Here is a 20,874-nt window from a genome sequence, read left to right as displayed (position 1 = left end):
AGGACATTATCTGCTCCTCAAATATCGACCTACCGCCGGTGACGAATCACTGACAATCCATTCCTGTGACGGTAATATCACATCTATAACTCCTCGACTTGAACGATTTAAACGTTTTCCGTTAATCCTATGTTATTATCATCACGTACGCTGCACTCCGAGAAATATCGCGTTTTTCTTTCAATCGGTTGACAAACTTGAAACCGATATTCTCCTAAGTAATATTATTTATCAGGATTCTCCGAGTCTAAATAAGGAAACTTCCAATTACATTCGTCAAACTTCTCTCAATTTCAATTGTTTTTAATATAAAGATGTCAACATGTCGTAACAACTGCCACTCTTCACAAACTCTTGATTGATAATATCATATATCACAGGATATATCGGTCGAGAGGATTTTCAGTGTGCCGAGTTCTTTCGAGTTTAAATAAGAGACCGCCGTTGGTTTTTCCATCCAATCTTTTTAATCCAGGACGGATTCGATTACTTATTCTCTTTGCCGACGGGCACATAATCTCGATCGGTCGGCTTTTGCGTCAAGCCAGCGAGTCACCGCGCGATATTTATATATCTATACAGTTTACATAGTTAAATGTGTGCGTTATATCGCGTGCGATGATTATAGCGAAGTGTTACTCCATTAAAATTTCCACGCCGGTAAACAAGTTAAGCCCGCCGCAACAAAATTACGGTCAAGCGGTATTGCGTTAAAATATTCGAGCGGGCGCGCAAGTTAAAAGCCCCGTCGCTCGTCGAATTAATCGAAGGACGCGTCTTTGCCTCGTGATGGATATTAACGAGCGTTTTCGATATCTCCAGCTCTGCCGGATAAAGGACCCAACATCACGCCGTTTTTGCCGAAGAAACGTCGCTATCAGCTCGGCGATGTCTTGCGATTCAATTGCACCTCGTTGAACTCAAAGCCACATGCCTCACTCAGCTGGTACATCAACAGTGAACGCGTGAGTAGCACTTCAGACGCATTGCGTCTCTCCGACTAGCTTTCATGAAATCGTAAACATTTTCTCGCGCTAAGAAGTGTAAAATTTCGCGGCGACGTGCGTCACCGACGTCCGAGATAAGCCACCCATTTTCGAAAAATCCGTCTAAAGTCGAAGCACTCGCGTTCGCTAATGCACGGATGCGGTTGTGTAACGGGAAGAAGACTTATCTGTCAATAACTAGAGAAATATCATTTAACATACCGCATTATTCCGATTCTTAATTTTTTAAAATATTTTTTTTTATTAGAAATTCCGAAAAAGAACGTTTTAATTTTTATCTCAATTTCCGTGGATCAAAAATTCAATTTTTTATCTCCAAAACATGTTATCAATTGTGCTTTAAATTAATAATCTGTCGAAACATAATCGAGATTGATTCTTCACTCTTAATTTATGAACGAATCTAACACTGTCGTTAGATGGTTGGACGAGTGATGAAGTTGACGTTTATCTCAGTAAGGACTTCTTTCTCGTAATACATCACGTTTTACCGCCATCGTGACACACAACTTACGAGGTTACGCCCGTAAAAGCGCACTTTGATATCACTGTGTGACGAGGGAAAGTCGTAACCCATTCTCTCTTTCTCTCTCTCTCGAACACTCTGTCAAAAGTTTTCCATCACGACAATAAGCCACGGCGAATTTTTTTTCTCTGTAAAAATAACGCGCGTTTGCGACGACCGCGAACGTGACTGTTAATGTGTCGTTGACCCGCGATTACGCGCTAACAAAGCTCGAGGATTAATTTTGCAAAGTGTATTCTCTGACGCTCGGAGCTTTTTCATTTTTCATACGCAAACAAATAATTGGCTCTTGGGTAATTAATCTTCGAGTGTCGCGAGCGGGCGCGAGCGCGCGAGCTCGCGCAAAATTGCCTCATTACTGTTTTAACGTCCGCATTAGTTTCGCGGCTTATTAAAATTGAATTGCGCTTAATCAATATTCGAATCAATAACCTTATGATTAAAGGATAATCTCCCCTTGCAATATTCAGAGCGAATGCATACTCCTTAATGCGTCAAAATTCTCCGTCAATTCGCCGTCAGAAAAAAACATAAAATTTGCTTTTAACATAAAAAGTATAATTAAAAGTAATGAGATATTGAATAATTTCATTATTATGATTGGAACACGCTACACGCTGGACTGCCTCTTAATTTTTATTGCAGATCTTATAGCAAAATATAATGAGACAGATAGCAATCTTCCGTTGAGCGCTATTAAAAGTTTATATAGTGCTCTCAGAGAGCTCGCGGGTCAAGAGTCAATTTTGCAGGAAGCAGATTAGACAGATAACGTGGTATTTAATTTGCGATGATAAGCACCGACGACATAATTACATTTTATTAGAGAAGAGGAGAAAAATAAATTTTAAGGACACTAAAATAATCCCTGTTCAATTATAGCTTCGCGCATCCGAAGAGACAGCGCCGCTTGTCTGTCGTTTATTCCTTTGTGATCGAGTTTATTGAACGAAGCATTATCTTTTTCTTGTTCCACTTCAATATTCCAGCTGGTCTGTCACCAGTTTCTCCATTTATCTACTTCTTAGTCCCTTCGGATAGAGCATCCTGCAACGTGCGTTTAAAATTGATAAGCGGCCTCTCTGACGCTTCTATTTTCCCAGAAAATTACATATAAAAATTTTAGAAAAAATATCACTGCGAGGGATTAAATAACAACGTTGATGACGTGCTTGCGAATATCCCTGCCGGCGGAGAGAACAATCGCGTCGTCATCGTCGTCGTCGTCGTCGTTCAGGTCGAGAGCGAATATATATAGTCCCCTTCTTTGCTTCGATTAGGTCGAAACGCAGTTCTTGAAGGGGCCCTACATCACTAAGGACCAGGAGGGTCTGGAGACCACCACACTCAGTCTGGAGTTCCGTCTGCGTTCGAAGCACTTCAAGAAGGGAGACTTGAAGATCAAATGCGTGGCGACGATACTGACTTTATATTGGAAATCGAATGAGCTCAGCATAGAGGGTGAGAAACAAGGGCCCCTGAAGATGCCGGTATTGGAGAGCAGGGGGACAAGGGCGCAAGGGCACACGCATGCCGAGCATATACTAGGTAAAAAAAAGAACCGGTCGTTGGCCGAGGATAGATGACGTAGCAACCAGAGCGAGACGTCTATTCTCTACCGCACAAATACGGATTTCTTGATTATGTCTTTCAATTCGGCTGCCCTTGTTAACCCTATGGACGAATTTGGAAAAAGCAAAAAAGAAAAACTGTCCCTTAAATTAATAACATTAATAACATTACTAAAAGAGATACAGCTTTTTAAATAATATCTTAATATTCGAAACTTATATACACAATTAATTATTGGAATATATTAATATATTAATCTTTATTATTTTTTTTAAAGGAGATGAATATTTTTTTAAACATCTTTCAACATCTGAGGATAATAACGGCAATAAAAAGATAAAATTACGATAAGGAAATTAGTACGTCAAATAACACAAATCCAATTTTACTTTCTATGCATTATTCAAGAGTTTAATTCTAAGTTTCTTTTTTCAAATCTCTTAAAACAACATAATCGGAATATTAACTTTGACGTTTTGTTTACATTAGTATGAAATGGATTGAGATGAGGGTCTGTCTGGAAGCCACCATTACCCACCTCGCGTATAAAGGGGGATAAGGAACGCTTTTCAAAGCGTGAAAAAAAATTGACGTTTTTCACAGTTCACGTCGTTAATATTGATTAAAAGTTCGCAAAAAGTATAAGCTTTGTGGCCGCGTGCGAAGGGCTTAGCGACTGAAATAATGGATCTCAGCCCTTTTGGTGTTAACATCTCCAACTCGAAGCTCGTCCTGACGTGTGCGGATAGTTTAGCAACTCAACGTCATTTTCCCCGATACGTTGTTCCGGCTCCGCGCGCGCGAAGCCAAAGCGCAAACAGGTAACTTGTTCCGCGCGAAACGTGTTTTAGGGACAACAGTTCTAAGGGGAAACGCGCGAAGGAATTTCGAAACTGTCAGAATCGCGGACGCGTGAGCGATCGAAAGATTAAGAATCCAATTTCGCGGATACGAGATCCCCGCCGATCCCTTTTAATTCAGCCATTTTTTTACAACGCGCTTAAGCGCAAATCGCTTTAGCCAAACTCGCTTAACTAAGCTGCAATTTCCGCGTCAAGTTCAAACTTTGAATTTTTTCCTTGAATATTTATGAGAGAGTCTCTCTCTCTCTCTCTCTCTTACAGGAAACGATGTGTCCCCCACTCCTCCTCTTCTTTTTTCTTCCAGCGAGCGGCAGTATAACGTTAGGACCATGCGTCGTGCTGGTGATCATTGGATTACTGCTGCGGTAAGGATCGGGCACACCACTCGTCCTTCGTGCTCATCCCGTAGGCCTGTGGAAGCCATCCTCGTGTGACAAGATTACGTAATAAATTACCCGTGTTGTTTATATTTTTTATAATTGCAATTAGTGGAATTAGAAAACCACGTAATCGTAGGCAGACACTATCGGTACGTTAGATATTACTCGAATGTGAGGAGAGATTTCGTTGTAAAGGAACAAGGGGTTTCTTTTTTCAAGGCGATAAAAAGTCTTCATCGGACAGTTGCGGCAATTTGATCGTTTTATTTTCGCCCTAAAGAAATTACATCTTTCGCGTAGAACAGTACGACGAGCGGCGGCGCATCTTCTCGTGTATGTTCGTCGGAAGAATGTGTACGAGCGACAACCTGTGTCGTTTATCGTGAAAATTCGGTGTCGCGACTTTTTACATCGCTTGCGGCGACTCATGCGTAAAGTGTATAAATCGATTTCTTCGGATACGTGCACACACACACACACACACACATACGCGTGCGCGCATCACTTCATCTGCATATCCGTTGTGTGGCTAGCGCAATATCTGCCGGGCAAACCGAGAACGTGGCGAATCCCGCATTTTATCGAATTTTCATTAGCCGCTCTATGCCTGATTTGCGATAGTAATGATAGAGTAGAAACTTTATTCGACTGTAAAGCAATATAATTAACATTTTAAATATAGAAAATTCCCTGCAGATTTCCGAACTCGATACGCAATATATGATGTAAAAATATTTCCATCGTTATTTTCGAGTTGAAAGTTGATATTTGCGATTGAATATTTATTAAAGAGATTTTAAAATATCGAAAAAAATATCTAAAACGCGTTGTGTATTAATCAATAAGATTAATTATCGGTTATGCTGCGCTCGACGTTGCGAATGGCAGATATTTAGTTAAGAAAACGAGGGCGACGCGCACGACGCCGTACTTACACGCCGCGTGTGGCCGTAAATCAATAAAATAAACACGAATCGAGAATCTAGTGCATACAACCAAGAAGCGGCAGCGATGCAGCAGCATGCAACAAAACAAATCGTCGTTTCTGTTCGCCGTCATCCGTAGCCCTTAATGATCTAGTCGCTATTAATCGTGCGTTAACAAGATAATGTCCTAGGAATAATTGTACGACGTGTGTGACTGTAGGCGTGCGTTTACCAAAGATTTTTGAACTTTTCACGCTAAGCATTCCTAATTGTTAATTAATCACGGTGGCACGGTGTGTAGAGGAATTTTTCGTAAGTAAAACTGCCCCACTCTTTATCTATGGTAGCTTTTAAGGGCATACTCTGTACATATGTATATATGATATATATATAAAATTGCCAGAAGGTATACTTTTCTTTAATTTAATGATTCCGAAATAAAACACTGTAATATCAACTTACGGAAAAAAAATAATATCGTTGAATTCTAATCTGCGGAAGTATTTTCTTTAGCGTATCGCGTGAATCTCTCTCGAAATGTGTTGTACATCGATCTAATAAAACTATAATGAAAGACAACGTAAGTAGCACTGTATATTTATTAAATATTTTCTATATGAGATGCTCGGAATAAAAGATTCATTTCAATCCGAGTGTCTCATATATGTCCCAATTAATTGTAACAATACTAGTAAATTAACTTTTTCGTTAAAAATTTTCAGGAGAAGATCAGGATGAAAACGGATATCATAAAACAGTCGCGTTAGACAGACAACGTTCCGTGAAGAACGGGTGTTTTTTTGTGTGATTTAGCGATTTAGCTGGAGATTTGGCGAAGAACTTCAAAATCTTCTGCTCGTTCGGAGTCTCCGGCTCCTCTGTTTCTTCCCACTCTACGGTCAGCGCTTTTGACTCGAGTATCTGCTCGGCAGTGGACCAGCTAAACCGGACGAGCTGCGGAAAGCCAAACACCTGATCCACGTTCGCGGCCAGCCACTTCTTAGTCGCCGGATCGGTGGGATAACCGCTGCCATATTCCGTCTCGATATTGTCACCCTCGCGAAACCGCCACGCGCGTATCGCGTGATCACGCGACACTTTCGCGCATATACTGGCCGCGCTGACAATTGGATAGGTCGCGTCGGCTTTCTTCGCCACGACTATCTTTATGCCGGGGAACACGCCCTTCAATCGCACCTGGTAAGACTCGGGCTTGCCGACGGTGTCCACGTAGATCTCGGCCACGTTTACGCCAGCCTCGATCGCTCCTTGTATCAAGTCCATAGCCGACATCATGGAAGTCTCGTTCAATGAGATTTTGGTGCGGCGATACATACTGTTGGCGATGACATTCGGCGATATTGCCTCGATCGCCCAACCTATGCTGTCTTTATGCTTGCAGGTATCGTCGAATATCTCGTCGCGCTTCTTTTCCGTCAAACTCTTGGAATCGGCGCAGCCTAGATCGACGAGCAGCTGCTTCTGCGACAATGGAGCGTAAGAGATCCCGTAAACCATCGGTCCCAAGACTGGACCACGACCTGCCTCATCCACACCGAGCTGACATGGTTCATCCTTACAGATTTGTGGAACCTGCGATTGATCTTGATAAACCTAGGTGCACCTATTTCCTTGATCTTTTTCTATCCTTCTAATTCCATTTATTCCTTCTCCAATATTCTTTGCAATATATTACATTTGTTAAAAATTAAGAATATCTCAGAAAGAATCTTTATATAACAATATCTGTATTCCAATATATAAAACAATACTCAATATAAAATATAAAAGCAATATTTCATACATAAAAATATATGAGACTGTCCGTCAATAAAAAAAGACTTAAATTATTAAAAATGATGAACGCAATAATTATATTACAACTATAATAAAAATATGTTAAATATTTATTTAATTCAACATTCATGAAACTGTCACACATGTGCAAAATTGTTTGTTTTTATATTTAAAATAAATATTCTCTTATTATTTTTTTTCATCGAAAAGTATTTCATCACAAAAGTATTTGTTTACCTTCGAGAAGTAGACCTTATTGACACTGTGATCGCTTTCTTTGAAAAATGAAGTTAAATCTTCTTTGCACGTAATATCATTAATTATTTCTTTATACGAATTCTTCTGCTCCTCTTGATCACCGTTACTTATCGTATCTTCATCCATTTTTACGGTTTTACACTCGCGTGATAGCTCAATCAAAACAAGTTAACCTATAACATAACATAACCTCAACATTTCATTTAGACATTACCGCCAACTCGAACGCTTGCGATACATTATTGCTTACTTTCAATATATCGATATATCGACATTAAGCACAATTTGTAATGTTGCATTGAATTGCATCCAATCGCATTCCCGATTGAAAAAAGGGCATAAGACTAGGATTTTGAAACTCGATGTCACTCAAATAAAATTTTATAAACAAATCATGGTTTATCTTTAACGATACGTAAGAGCTGATAACTTGTAAACAGCACAATATAATTTTTAAATAGGGCACAGTTTTATTACAGTTTTTGAAATTTTACATATAACGATGGAATTATTTACAAAGCGGTCAACATTGCAATTGTCATCAAAAATTAGCAACTGTGTTAAAAGGTATGCATCGAGACAATATAGCGATTTCGTAAGAATAGTTGAAGTTGGACCTCGAGATGGGTTGCAGAACGAGAAGAAGATAGTACCTGCTGAAGTGAAGGTCGACTTCATCAATAAACTGTCAGCAACCGGATTGAAGAGTATTGAGGTTACTAGTTTTGTATCTCCAAAATGGGTTCCTCAGATGGCAGATAACGCACAAGTTTTTCAGCAAATTGAGAAGAGAAACGACATATCTTACCCAGTACTTATACCAAATCTGAAAGGTTTAGAAAATGCTGTTGCAGTAGGTGTAAAAGAAGTTGCTGTATTCATTACAGCATCAGAGGCCTTTTCCAAAGCAAACGTAAACTGTTCCATCGAGGAGACTGCAAAGAATTCTAAGCGCGTCATAGAAGAGGCAAAAAAGCACAATATTAAGGTCAGGGGTTATGTATCTTGTGTTGTTGGCTGTCCTTACGAAGGTGAAATCAAACCAGCCGCCACAGCACATGTGGCTTCAACATTGTTAGAGCATGGATGTTATGAAATTTCCTTGGGCGACACTATAGGCGTAGGGTCGCCGAATAAAATTAAACGTGTTTTAGATGAGTTACGCTATGTTTCTTCTAATGATATGAATTATTATGCTCTACATTGTCATGACACATATGGACAGGCTTTGGCAAATATATATGCAGGTCTTGAAGAAGGTATAAGAGTCTTGGATTCTTCAGTTGCTGGACTTGGTGGATGTCCTTATGCTGCTGGTGCTTCAGGAAATGTTGCCACTGAGGATCTGTTATACTTTTTAAGAGGACAAGGAATGGAAACTGGTATAAACTTTGATAAAATTGTGGAAATTGGAGATTACATTAGTAAACAATTAGACAGAGCAAATCAATCAAAGACTGGACTGGCTGTACTTGCCAAAAAGAGTCGCGAAAAGTGCTAGTTATATAATATTTAGATCTCATTCAAGTTGAAGGTATACAACCAAAATATTTTTTACATTCCATATAATAATTGTTAAATTTATGTATATAATATATATATGTATATATTTTAATATATATATATATGTATAATTTTTTATATTTTACGAATAAAATGATTTAAGATTTATACTAATTATATGTTATATTCCTTATAAAGTATATTTTACTTATATAAGTATATATTTGTACAGAATTATGATATATACTGCTCAATAAACTTGCATATAACATAATGCTTTATAGAAATAAAGTAAAACTTTATTGCAATAAAAATTAAACACTTAAAATTTAGTTATAAATGACTTTTGTATTTATATACTCTACTTTTTATGATTATATTTTATTAAAATTGTTTGCAAAAATCTAGATTATTAAAGACTATTATTGAAATCTAGAAAATACATTTATAAATATGAATTATTTCTATCTTATATAGTACACATGTATAAATATAATAAATATTTATTATAAAATTTTTCGCAATACATAGCGTAACACAACTTCGAACCAGCATATTTTTTTAGTTCTAACAAATTCTGTTACGAGACGCCACAATCAATGACTAGCAATGTGCCAGCAACATAATCTGATTTTAATACCGCGTGATAATTCGATAAAAGTTTTGTTTTAATTTTATATAGTTAAATTTAACAAATTTACAAATAGAATTAAAATGGAAGCAAATGTCGTACCTTGCACTGCGTGGGTGAAAAAAGGTGTTGCTGCAGCTGTTCCTGAAAAAGTTAGTATTCCAATTTCTAGGTTATATCACATTAACTCGATGTACCACTTTGAAATAAATAAATAAATATTTTGGGCTATTTTTTAGGTTGAATTAAGGGTTGACGAGCTCGAAAAAATTATAAGGAAAACGAAATCCGCTTTAAAGTATGTAGGAAAATAATTCAATATTTTACATATATTTAATCAAGCAGATTGTTTATAATAATGTTTTTACAGAAGTGGAGATGAAGAATCTGATGAAGAGGCGACTACCTCGCAATCTAAAATTAAACAAGAACCTTCTGCAACTGATAGTACTGATGAATATAACTTTGAAGCCTATGATAATGAGGGTAAAAGAAAAATTAGAAATAATGCATGCATAAGAAACATTTTTGCTTATTTAATAAATTGTTTCTATTTTACAGCTGACGATATGCATTTTCACGTTGCTAACATAGCTAGCTTTGGTACAGATGGTAAAGATCCTCTTATAACAAATGATGATGATGATTCAGAAAAAGAAGATGACATTATCAAGAATGATGACAATCTGATATTGATTGGGCATGTTGAGGGAGATGCTAGCATATTAGAAGTATTTGGTTCGTACAAAATATTTAGAAATAGATACACAATTTTACATAATAGATTTAACAATTTACCAATTTATAATTATAGTATACAATGAGAAGGAAGGATCTTTTTACTGCCATCATGATATACTTTTACCTTCATTTCCATTATGTATCGAATGGCTCAATTATGATGTTGCAGATATAAAACCAGGTAAGAAATGGCAATTTTATAGGAATAAAATATTCTAGTTACGTGTAAAAGCCTTTTTGATAAGAAATATCCATAATTACTACTAAAAAATATATTTATCTTTTAGGTAATTTATGTGCAATTGGTAACATGACTCCCATAATTGAAGTATGGGATTTGGATTTAATTGATTGTTTAGAACCAGCCTATAAACTAGGCTGTAAGCCAAATAAAAAGAAGTTCCGGCAACGTATTGGCCATACAGATGCAGTTTTGGACTTGGCATGGAATCAGAATTTCACGTTAGTTTATATATTACATTAAAAAATTGCAATATTTAATAATTTAATTGATATCTTATTTTATGAGAAACTAATTAGGAAAACCATCTTGTTGTAGACATATTCTTGCCAGTGGCTCAGTAGATGAAACAGTTTTATTATGGGACTTAGAAAATTGTGCACCTGCGACCACACTAAAATCATTTAATGAAAAAGTGCAAGCGCTAAAATGGCATCCACAGGAAACGCACCATCTATTGACAGGATGTGCAGACAAGTACGCTTAATTGTTATGTATGGCATTTATATTGCATAGATATCTATGTAATATTCTTTCAGATTAGTAAGATTATTTGACTGCAAAGAAAGAACGCCACTTACACGAAGCTGGGAGATGCAAGGGGAAGTGGAGAGAGTGATATGGAATCATTACGATCCAAATTATTATATTGTACGTCTCACACGCATGTAATATTAATTTTTGTTATATCTGTAACATTTGTATTTCTTTACAGGCCAGTACAGATAATGGTTATATACAATATTTTGATATAAGAAGTGACAAGTCTTTATGGGAAATAAAGGCTCATGAAAAAGAAGTAACAGGTAAATATATTCTTATTTTTAAAAAAATTGACTTTACATGAGTTTTATAAAACCCTTCTCTAATATTTTCTTCAGGTCTTTCCCTCAGCACATCGTGTCGAGGCCTGTTAGTTTCCTGTTCGAACGACAGTGTAATAAAAATATGGGATCTTAATCAACAATCCCCTACTCTTTTATCGGAAAAGGAGAATAATTTAGGCGCTATACAATGCCTCGCGGCGAATCCAAATAATGGATTTGTGTTTGCCGTTGGCGGAGATAACAAAGCGCATAATTTCAAAGTGCTGAATCTTATGGATATACCTGCCGGTATGCATAAATATTTTTCATAAAACTTAATCGTCATTCTTTAACTTTATATTTCATTTTCATTAACAGTGAAAGAGAGATTTGCGAATGCAAGCGCATCGAGTAATTTTGTAATGAAATTCAAACAAGAAGAAACGATGGATTTTACTGAAGACGTATACTGAAGACTTAATACGGAAATTGAAAATCTGGAATCGTCAAGCGTGTAAACCAAGAAGAAAAAGGACATTTGAAATGTATAGTAAAAGTACGTTACATTAAAATGAAGTGTTTTTGAAATGTAAATAAATGATCTTTTTACATTTCTTTTTCATAAAATAAATAACTACATTAATATAAAGAAACGATCCATCAGGTAAGTTGATTAATAAAACACGTCAGTGTTTGTTTTTCGAAACATGATTTATTGTTTCCCAGTTAGCAATATAATATTAATCCCATGATTATTTCTTGAGAATTTTAGACATTGTACAGCGATAATACCTTTGTTGAAAATAACGTACAGTTCAATTTTATTCAATCATTGGTCGAATCATGCCATATTGTTAATAGGATACAGGCTATATAATGTTCTGAAGCCTGTTTCACAAAGAACTATTTTCTTTAATGAAAATGGGCCCCTGATTTACATTCACTTAATCTCTTGAACAAACAAGAGACTATATAAAATGTATTTAAAAAGATTAATTTAAAAGAATTTCTAAATTTAGTACAAAATCGAAAATACGCTGTCCACTTTGAATTCTCATGTTCCATTAAGATACAGATAGATTTGCATCATGTAAAGACAAGCTGGTTACACATGTAAGACAAAAAGGATAGCATACAATTTCACAAAATTGTAAAAATATCATCTGCTTGTGATTCACTTTTTCTCTTTTTCTGTAAGTGTTAACTGGTTATCTATTGATTAGAAATCCATTTGTAAAAGCTACAAATTTTTATGCAACACGACTTCTTTAATTAGGATAATTAATTCAGGGTATCAATCACAAGGTACTGAAAGTAAGTTCAGGGGCAGTCGTGAGAATTCTTTTTACAATGCATTATTTTGGTGATATTATTTGTTTCTCGAGTACACTATTCTCGATTAAATAATCTGACAGTCCTACATTTACTTTCACCTCTTAATGAATTGTATTACAATGATCTCGATGAGTATATAATTATCGAATATAATATTAACAAGTTCGTACAATTCTTTCTTTTCTATTTATTTGATTTAATGGATTATAACATTTTTTATGGTCCTTGCAACTGCGATTCAATTTGATGATAATAAATGTAACAAGAGCTCGCTATTATAAGCAATCTCTTTTGGGCAGTTACAAATATTGTAATAATAATGTTTGAAGTCTTTGATGTGTATATATACATCCACATTTCCAAACAAAATGTAATACATTTTTATATTCTACAGTTTTACTTCACTGGAAAGAAAATTTTATAGTTTATTTTTTCTTTTCAGAAAAAAAAACGTATAGATATTTAGTACGAGTATATATATTACATATACATATATATAATATATATATATATATGTATGTATGTATATATATATATATGTATGTATATATATATATATATATATATATATATATATACATATATATATTATCTGAAAATTGATATTCAATCTGTACAACTTTCGGAAACGTGTATGTGTAATCGTGATTAAACATGATTTTGAATATAATCCAGTTTAATCATATGGAAAAAACCGAAGTAGATTGTTCAAGAGACCAATGCAACATTATTTAACCATTTAATGTTCGAAGGACATGCGTCTCAAATGACAAATTGAAATAGAACAAAAAAAAGTACATGTGTACCAGTGCCAGTCACGCTGGTAATTATTATATAAGAAAGCAAAATCAAAAACGAAATCCATACATCGTATCTCGTTGCCCTGTCAACAAAGTCTAAAGAGTAACAGTCTTACGACACGCTTTCTGGCAGTGGTCTCGTAAATTCAATAAAAGTTGAGGATGTCAACAATGGCTCATAAAATTGTCACCTGACAGACAATATTCCGTAAATATTTACAACTTTTTCCCTTTTATTTAAATCTAGCGCAGAGTATGTCACATATAGACACTTTAAATAAATTCATTAAAAACTTTTCTCTTGATAAATGTTGTAGATTAAAAGAGCCGACGTTTCGTAAAATAAGCGTTTTTAAGTACAGTTTCTCTCGCGTGGAAAGCCAACGCGAATTGTCAACACCTCGCGCAACAAGTGAAACGATGATATACAATGTATGCATTTATTCTTTCGTTAAATCATGATATACGAATCACGTACAGTCAATATCCTCATTGACGGCATGACTCATTAAAATGTCTCATCTCACCGATCTGCAATGCAATGACAAATTAGCGAAGAATTACAGTCGACAATGGTCATTGCTATCTAGAGGATGTACAATGATGACCATAAAAGTTAATAACATACACATACGTCGTACAATATATTAATTAGAACGATTCGTACACATATGTAACACTAGCATTAAGCTAGACGTCGGTCCCTACGTCAAGGCTTCTTGAATCTTGACTGGAATCATGTTGGCTGCCGCCCTCGGAGCTAGCATTGCTCGACTGGTCCGAGCCCTTCTTCACTTTGGGCTTGTATTCGGTAATAGTAACAGTAACATTATTAACTGTCACCTCGTTCGTCTGCGCAGTGCTGCGATCGATGTTTTTCAGACGAGGCGGATGCCTGTTCCTACGCCTCGGTTTGTCCAGTTTGCGATCCTTTTCCTTGACGCCGCTAGTTGTGCTGCCAGCACTTCCTTCCTTCTTGCCTGGTTTCAACAGTGGCACATATTGTTGCTGCGCAACCTGAATGGTGAATACGATATTGACGATGTATTAAACTTTAACAATTTCGAAATAAGCGTGAAAAAATTGAAGCAAATAGCTGGATTGAGATAAAAATATACTTATTCTAAATTGCGGTAAATTAATATTATAGAACACTTGAACTAACCTGTTGAGCTACCAATTGGGGGTTTATGCGGGGTTTCCGCGTAGAGGTTCCCTTGCGGACGTCACACATGAGGCACTTAAATGCTTCTGCTGTATTTCTATAAGTGCAGACACTGCAGTCCCAATAATTTTCTTCCAAAACCTTCGCCTGGCGTTTTCCGCTTCCCGAATGGTTCATTGTTCGTTAAAGTCAATTGTAGAACGCTGTACCTTCTCAAAAGAAAGTTTCCCCTCTTTTGAGGCACCTTCGGCCTCATGAAAATTTTGCGATTTTATGAACACTGGATGTTTTCCGACAAAGCGAGACTAAGGATATGCAGTAAAAGCGCTAGACGAGTATCTACAACGATGTTCCGTACATCAACTAAGCGAGATACACAGCAGTCTATTATATTCGATTGCCCCGTATTTGCCACCTATGTCTCTATATTGTATTACTCTGACATTATACATTTTTTTCTAGTAAATCTGAAATGAAAAAAATAACTTGTAAATATTTTGAAAAGTATTGTGTGTGCGCGTATGTGTGTGGTATGCGCGCGTGTGTGTAAAATACAATGTGTAAGGCACAGAAAAAAGCAATCTTAGATTGCATTTAGAAGTGGCAAAGATTGTTGTTTATGTAACTATATATATGTTTTTAACTAACATGTCATGCTACATGTTTACTAATTGTCCAGTGAAATCAAGGTATCTTGAAGAAACAAAATTAATAAATATCTTAGAAAAATAATGAGTTCTCCCATTCAGCATATGAATAAACTTAAAATACGAATAAATTTCTAATTCCAATTAACAAGTTCTTGAAAATCCTCGTGCTCGCCACATAAACAACATTCATTGACTTCTCCAAGACTTTTGACTTCATTAAATAATGCACACCTTATTTATCAACACATCAGAAACAATCTCATCTATCCAGTACGATACTTGCATTACTTACACTCGCTGTTCACCGATGACGAATTCGGCACCACACAACTTTTCCAACGTTATTGCCCCTCGTCTCCGGTGCAGCAAAATCGTTGTACTCGATTAACACGTCGCTCTGCTATTATAGAACTTTTATATCGCTCATATATTATTTGATTAATCAAAACTCAGACTGCGTCGTCCTGACTGGCTCTGAGTCGAATACTGATATTGTACCAGTAACTTTCTATAATTCGGAGCATTAATAATTAAATAACAACTAAAAATCGCATCGTGCTCGCTTAACACCGAAACAGAGTGTGTCCGCTATGACGGAAGTCCGACAATAATTGTCTGCTTTTGGCAGCTTCCTCTGGTGCAATCCGATGCACTCTCCTCGAAACAATATACTTTCTCGGCGTGACAAAAACACTCGTTTCTCGTTACGAGCATTCCTGGGGTATTTTCAGGCTTTCAGTCCTGGTGTACGCCGGTCATGGAACGACGCGACTCCTCCGCACGACGGAACAGATGGAGTTGATCGACGGACACATCGTCGCACCGTGCGTGTATATGTGTGTCTGTAACTTCGGTGAATGTCACACGCGCGCACCAGTTTGTTCACTAGGCTTCGTCGTGCGTTCACGCATTCCAGCGTGTCGATCAGCGACGTGTCGACGATGAAGACTCGCGAAACTTATTTTAGAACTCCTGTATGGCGTATGACGCTGTGCCGCTGTTCCTAACGTTGTTATTGCTATCAGGCGTCATATCGTCGTGATCGCCGACGATCTACTGCGACAAGAGGCGTACTCGAACAGACGATGAGGTGGATTATTGACAAACAATCCGATACACGACGATGATTGCAGTGCGGCTGCTCCGACTGGCAGGCTGCTCCCACTAATGCAAGCAATGATGCCAGAAGCGAGGAGCAACAGACAATGTTTCTAGACATCCGCCTGTAGCAATGTGTGTCCAATCTTCAATCTTAAATACTAAATATTATACAGTGCCTAAAAGCAAATAAAAAATTCCTCGAAATGTCTAAAGAATATAATCGATAATAAAATAATTACTTTCATTATATTAATTAATTTATATATATAATATTAATTCAACAGATTATTCAATCTCAATGATAAGAATGTACAAAGCAATTTAGATATAAATGAAAAAGAAGTGACATAAAACGTAAGGATATTTACTTACTTCCATATTTTCACTTCCGTCGAAGATTAGGTGCATACGCGCATGTAACGACAATTTTCATTTTCTCGCTGATAGCGCCATAAGAACAGTATAACCTCTATCATTGATTACGTAAAAACACAGGATCTTGGAACCTAATCACCAAAAATTCGGAGTGATTAAAAACAAATAAGAAACTGAGGTGTTGCACGTCATCGGTATGTATAATTGTCTTTGTTTTAATACGGTAAAAATAATTGTTATTGTAGATATCTATATATAAATTTCTATACATTATAAGATTATATATTTTAACATAAAAATATATTCTTTTGATTGTACATATATTTTTGCAATATAAATATGTTCTACTTTTTTTTAGTTTTATTACGATTATTTTCTTTTAATCATTGCATAATATTATATAATAAAAGATAAATGCTACGGGCGTTATTTCCCTTCACACATCATAAACAAGTGTTATTAAAACTTTACATTTTAGTGCCCAGAAAGAATGCTGGATTGAAATTGAAACTTTTCTTGAATATATATTTTTCGAGTTCCTTGATTTTCTTGAGAAAATATTTACAATCTTTTAAGAGAACTAACAAGAGTTATATATATAAGACTTTTTGTCATTGCTTTTTCAGGTACATCATGCTAAATTATGATGAGGTTACTTTAGTAAAATGGACCGCACCTTTGTTTAAGACACCTATTACTGATGTATTCTTTCATGTACGCAATCTGCAGTGTCTTAAGGAATGTGCACATTACGAGCTGCAGTTAATCGACTGCATGGAAGCTTATGGTTATCACAAGGGCAAGGAAAAGTGTAGACTAATACTGAGTGATATGTACGAATGCGGTGTAAAATTCAAGAGAGCACAACGTGTCATGACGATGATGGCAGAGCGTGATCGTCAGCTTGAGAGTGGTGAAAAGAAAGAATATGCTAAGGCTCCACCACTGGATGTATATTAAATCATAGCTCTTCTTTGAAATATATAGTTTATGTATAAATATATTAAATACTCTGTAAGATGATTACCTAAATAAATGGTAAATATTTCATCGTCTACAGAAAACTAGTTGCATAAGTTTATTTGACTATTGAGTCTTGGGGCCGTATTGGCTAAAAATGATTTGAGTCTTGGCTGAAAATGGTTTGAGTCTTGGCTAAAAAGAAAGTTTAATTTCTATCAATAGTGCCACTCGGTATGCACAGATGTCTCGCTGATCATTTTTGATAAATGTAAACCCGCCTTGTGGTTGTATTACGTGTGCGGGGACCTTCTTCGCAGGTTTCTGTATGCGGAGTGGTGCGGAGGCCGTTTAGGCTATTCGGTGAACAGAGTTGACGGAATTTTGTGGAATTTATTTTCAGAATTGGCTGGTAAGTCGATTTACTTCATCGTCCCGAATGTGTGCGCTATTTCTCTTGTATTCGATCTGACTAGTGTGACCATGAGCTGAGGTTTTATCTGTGTATGTCCCCGGGACCGACCCTTTCTGTGATTATGTAAATGGAGTGATATTGTGCCGCGTTTAAAATTGTCAAGATTCTATCAAATCGTCGGACTTAACACTTGGCTGAGATCCTAAGTTTAAATTGATTACATTGAATTCTGCATCATGTATTTTATGATTTACTTTAGGAATAAGGAATTGTGAGGGAAAAAACTTATTGGAAGAAAGATTGGTCACATATATAAAATGCTAAAACATTATAATAGCATTTTTATTTCTGTATTATATTTATTATTGTTATTAACACTATGATTTGCATGAACTGTTGTCACAAAATTGCCTGAAATATTATCACTTGTGTCAATAGTCTATATATATTTGAACATACTTCTCATTTATATAATTCTATAAAAAATGTAAAAGATGAATAGGTTTCAATTATTTGCAAAAATAATGCTGAAAGTAGTAGTAGTTTATGTATTTTTATCATAAAATTTTTTGCATTTTTAAAAGTTAAATGTAAAATATTTTAATATTTGACATAAATTATACAGTATTTTATATTTAAATGCACAGAATTATGATAACTATATTTATCTAATTGAAATTAAATAATTGTTATAGGAATTTGACATTCAACAACGATGTTCAGCAACCGCATGTCAACAATCTTGCGGTTGGCCGCACAGGAGCAGCAATGGCAGCAGCAGAGAGGCATGGCCACTCTCAAGGCTATCTCTATACGTTTGAAATCCGTCAAGAATATTCAAAAGATTACACAATCCATGAAGATGGTGTCAGCAGCCAAGTATAATCGTGCGGAGCGTGACTTGAAACAAGCTCGTCCTCTTGGTGTTGGTACAAAGATATTTTATGAGCAGGCTGATATCCAAGCACCATCTGAGGAGCCAAAGAAGCTTGTCATCGCTGTGACCAGCGATCGTGGCCTATGTGGTGCTGTGCATACCGGTGTGTCCCGTAATATTCGCGACCGATTGCTGGCTGATTCCAAAGAACGTGAGAACACAAAGATTATATGCATTGGTGAGAAGTCCCGAGCAATTCTCCAGCGACTGTTTGCGAACAACATACTCTTTGTTGCATCCGAAGTCGGTCGTAAACCACCGACATTCAACGATGCAGCTAAAGTAGCCATACAAGTCATGAACAGCGGGTATGTTTTGCTTGATATATATGTGATTGATATTGACTATCTAGAAATATAATTCGAAACACATTGTATGATATAAATAACTATTGAGTTGATTATTTGAATAATTAATTTTTAATACCAGTTGCAATTATGAGTTTTTTTAAACTTTACGTTTTGATAACTTGAATTTTTCTGTTTTAGATTCTCTTTTTTCTTTTTTTTTTTTAAGTTTTTTTAGAAATATAAATATCTACAATTTTATATAAGACATACATGTACATATACATATTCATGTTTTTGAAAGATACAGTATACATTATGATTGCATTATTTTTTTACAGTTATTCCTTCGGCTCTGGACGTATAGTTTACAACAAATTTAAGTCCGTAGTGTCATACGCGGTTGACGATCTGCCGTTATTCGATAAAAACGCAGTGGTCACTGCGCCAAAACTGTCGGTATATGACTCGTTGGACGAGGAGGTGATACAGAGTTACTTGGAATTTTCGCTTGCCTCATTGTTATTTTACTCAATGAAGGAAGGTGCTTGCAGCGAACAGTCCAGCCGTATGACAGCAATGGACAATGCCAGCAAGAACGCCGGTGAAATGATCGACAAACTCACTCTCACATTCAATCGTACTCGGCAAGCTGTGATCACCAGAGAATTGATTGAAATTATCTCTGGTGCCGCTGCGCTGGCTTAAGAATATTTCAAAGAAATATTAGTTTCTCAATTTATAGAGACGGTAACTAGAATGAAAATATGTTGCTGGAGAAAAAAGAACGGAGAGGAAAGCTGTGAACATATGTTAAGCTGCCGAAATATTAAATTCTCGATCAACTTGGATGGACTTCGATCTTCAGAGTTACTTTGTAAACATCAAGAATGGTATATACTTATTATCTGTTATTTATATGTCCAAGTTGTTCAATAAATCAACCGAATTATAAAAGCGCATGTTTCAATAAAACAGTAGTTGTGTATGTCTAGTTATATAACAAATTCTATATCCATAAAATTGTTAAATAATTTATAGCAAGTAATATATTGAGATTACGCGTATAAAGCTATAATCAGTAAAAAGAGTAAAGTTATTGAATTTAATTGTTATTGTTTAGATTAGAAATCTATAAATTGGGAAATTTAAATACGGACATCGTTTGGACAACAAAAAAATCCACCAATCGCAAGAGAGCGCAATTGCTTTACCGTGAGCATCATTCGACTTGTCGCGTCAATGAAAACGGCTAGTTACAAAGCGCTTGGCGGGAGTTGGCGACACTAGCGTGGTTTCAGCTTGTTACTTATGCCCACAGTGTCTATACTAGTACTAGATCGCTAACTTTAGGCTTTGACGTATATATATATGAAAAAACTGAGGCTGGCAGGATTTCCGGTTTCGGCCATGACACCCTACAACAAAATGGCCGCTCAACAACTGCTCAACAACTGCTCAGCAACTGCTCAACAACTGCTCAACAACTGCTCGGCATCTTTCAAGAATTTTACAATATTATCAATTTGTATCACCACGCCGGGTATCACATGTGCATACGCACGTACAGATATAAGGCCATCACACACAAAATGACA

At 36.1% G+C, this 20,874-nt stretch overlaps 7 protein-coding genes across 11 annotated transcripts in view; 5 read left to right on the top strand and 2 right to left on the bottom strand.

Moving 5' to 3' along the window:
* The window catches only part of LOC105672015 (uncharacterized), a 177,037-nt gene extending 171,184 nt beyond the window's left edge, over window positions 1-5,853 (top strand). For all 3 annotated transcript variants that reach the window (XM_067358572.1, XM_012366676.2, XM_067358524.1), the window contains 3 exons: window positions 823-965; window positions 2,814-3,081; window positions 4,273-5,853. In XM_067358572.1, the coding sequence (XP_067214673.1) occupies window positions 823-965; window positions 2,814-3,081; window positions 4,273-4,337 (476 nt within the window). In that variant the 3' untranslated portion in view covers window positions 4,338-5,853. The remainder of the gene's footprint in view (window positions 1-822; window positions 966-2,813; window positions 3,082-4,272) is intronic.
* A 2-nt stretch (window positions 5,854-5,855) lies between these two features.
* Window positions 5,856-7,594, bottom strand: LOC105672012 (ribonuclease H2 subunit A). The gene is made up of 3 exons (XM_012366668.2): window positions 7,580-7,594; window positions 7,309-7,502; window positions 5,856-6,867 (listed from the first exon to the last, which is right to left on the bottom strand). The coding sequence occupies exons 2-3, from the start codon at window positions 7,453-7,455 to the stop codon at window positions 6,022-6,024; spliced, it is 993 nt and encodes a 330-aa protein (XP_012222091.1). The 5' UTR covers window positions 7,456-7,502; window positions 7,580-7,594; the 3' UTR covers window positions 5,856-6,021.
* Window positions 7,595-7,650: 56 nt separating this feature from the next.
* Hmgcl (hydroxymethylglutaryl-CoA lyase) lies at window positions 7,651-9,006 on the top strand. The gene has a single exon (XM_012366667.2). The coding sequence runs from the start codon at window positions 7,832-7,834 to the stop codon at window positions 8,828-8,830; it is 999 nt and encodes a 332-aa protein (XP_012222090.1). The 5' UTR covers window positions 7,651-7,831; the 3' UTR covers window positions 8,831-9,006.
* Window positions 9,007-9,412: 406 nt separating this feature from the next.
* nclb (no child left behind) lies at window positions 9,413-11,865 on the top strand. Its single transcript, XM_012366665.2, has 11 exons — window positions 9,413-9,615; window positions 9,703-9,761; window positions 9,834-9,949; window positions 10,025-10,201; window positions 10,278-10,385; window positions 10,492-10,666; window positions 10,764-10,922; window positions 10,985-11,096; window positions 11,161-11,251; window positions 11,327-11,560; window positions 11,630-11,865. The coding sequence occupies exons 1-11, from the start codon at window positions 9,547-9,549 to the stop codon at window positions 11,722-11,724; spliced, it is 1,395 nt and encodes a 464-aa protein (XP_012222088.1). The 5' UTR covers window positions 9,413-9,546; the 3' UTR covers window positions 11,725-11,865.
* A 78-nt stretch (window positions 11,866-11,943) lies between these two features.
* RYBP (ring and YY1 binding protein) lies at window positions 11,944-16,801 on the bottom strand. 3 transcript variants are annotated; one of them, XM_012366677.2, is made up of 4 exons: window positions 16,675-16,801; window positions 15,494-16,478; window positions 14,552-15,018; window positions 11,944-14,403 (listed from the first exon to the last, which is right to left on the bottom strand). In XM_012366677.2, exons 3-4 carry the CDS (start codon window positions 14,726-14,728, stop codon window positions 14,077-14,079), a joined length of 504 nt encoding a protein of 167 aa, XP_012222100.1. In that variant the 5' UTR covers window positions 14,729-15,018; window positions 15,494-16,478; window positions 16,675-16,801; the 3' UTR covers window positions 11,944-14,076. The 3 variants fall into 3 exon arrangements, with proteins under 3 accessions (XP_012222100.1, XP_067215177.1, XP_067215111.1); XM_067359076.1 differs by lacking the exon at window positions 16,675-16,801 and having other exon boundaries at window positions 15,485-16,646; XM_067359010.1 differs by lacking the exon at window positions 16,675-16,801 and having other exon boundaries at window positions 15,494-16,646.
* On the top strand, window positions 16,750-17,741 carry ND-15 (NADH dehydrogenase (ubiquinone) 15 kDa subunit). The gene is made up of 2 exons (XM_012366678.2): window positions 16,750-16,871; window positions 17,304-17,741. The coding sequence occupies exon 2, from the start codon at window positions 17,311-17,313 to the stop codon at window positions 17,635-17,637; it is 327 nt and encodes a 108-aa protein (XP_012222101.1). The 5' UTR covers window positions 16,750-16,871; window positions 17,304-17,310; the 3' UTR covers window positions 17,638-17,741.
* A 149-nt stretch (window positions 17,742-17,890) lies between these two features.
* Window positions 17,891-20,233, top strand: ATPsyngamma (ATP synthase, gamma subunit). The gene is made up of 3 exons (XM_012366669.2): window positions 17,891-18,049; window positions 18,748-19,297; window positions 19,618-20,233. Exons 2-3 carry the CDS (start codon window positions 18,768-18,770, stop codon window positions 19,982-19,984), a joined length of 897 nt encoding a protein of 298 aa, XP_012222092.1. The 5' UTR covers window positions 17,891-18,049; window positions 18,748-18,767; the 3' UTR covers window positions 19,985-20,233.
* Window positions 20,234-20,874: the final 641 nt, after the last annotated feature.

This window comes from Linepithema humile, chromosome 1 (genome assembly GCF_040581485.1).
Source record: "Linepithema humile isolate Giens D197 chromosome 1, Lhum_UNIL_v1.0, whole genome shotgun sequence".
Taxonomy (NCBI): Eukaryota; Metazoa; Arthropoda; class Insecta; order Hymenoptera; family Formicidae; genus Linepithema; species Linepithema humile.
The sequence above is the reverse complement of the archived record's forward strand: the minus strand, read 5'-3'. Positions and strand labels throughout refer to the sequence as shown.

Excerpts from the sequence above, each read along its gene's own strand:
- LOC105672012 (XM_012366668.2), bottom strand. The coding sequence starts at position 7,455 with ATGGATGAAGATACGATAAGTAACGGTGATCAAGAGGAGCAGAAGAAT. Across the intron at positions 6,868-7,308 it reads ATAAGGTCTACTTCTCGAAG|GTTCCACAAATCTGTAAGGA; the intron begins GTAAACAAATAC and ends GATCAATCGCAG.
- Hmgcl (XM_012366667.2), top strand. The coding sequence starts at position 7,832 with ATGGAATTATTTACAAAGCGGTCAACATTGCAATTGTCATCAAAAATT.
- nclb (XM_012366665.2), top strand. The coding sequence starts at position 9,547 with ATGGAAGCAAATGTCGTACCTTGCACTGCGTGGGTGAAAAAAGGTGTT. Across the intron at positions 10,202-10,277 it reads TAGCATATTAGAAGTATTTG|TATACAATGAGAAGGAAGGA; the intron begins GTTCGTACAAAA and ends TTATAATTATAG. Across the intron at positions 11,252-11,326 it reads TCATGAAAAAGAAGTAACAG|GTCTTTCCCTCAGCACATCG; the intron begins GTAAATATATTC and ends TATTTTCTTCAG.
- RYBP (XM_012366677.2), bottom strand. The coding sequence starts at position 14,728 with ATGAACCATTCGGGAAGCGGAAAACGCCAGGCGAAGGTTTTGGAAGAA. Across the intron at positions 14,404-14,551 it reads CCCAATTGGTAGCTCAACAG|GTTGCGCAGCAACAATATGT; the intron begins GTTAGTTCAAGT and ends TTCACCATTCAG.
- ND-15 (XM_012366678.2), top strand. The coding sequence starts at position 17,311 with ATGCTAAATTATGATGAGGTTACTTTAGTAAAATGGACCGCACCTTTG.
- ATPsyngamma (XM_012366669.2), top strand. The coding sequence starts at position 18,768 with ATGTTCAGCAACCGCATGTCAACAATCTTGCGGTTGGCCGCACAGGAG. Across the intron at positions 19,298-19,617 it reads ATACAAGTCATGAACAGCGG|TTATTCCTTCGGCTCTGGAC; the intron begins GTATGTTTTGCT and ends ATTTTTTTACAG.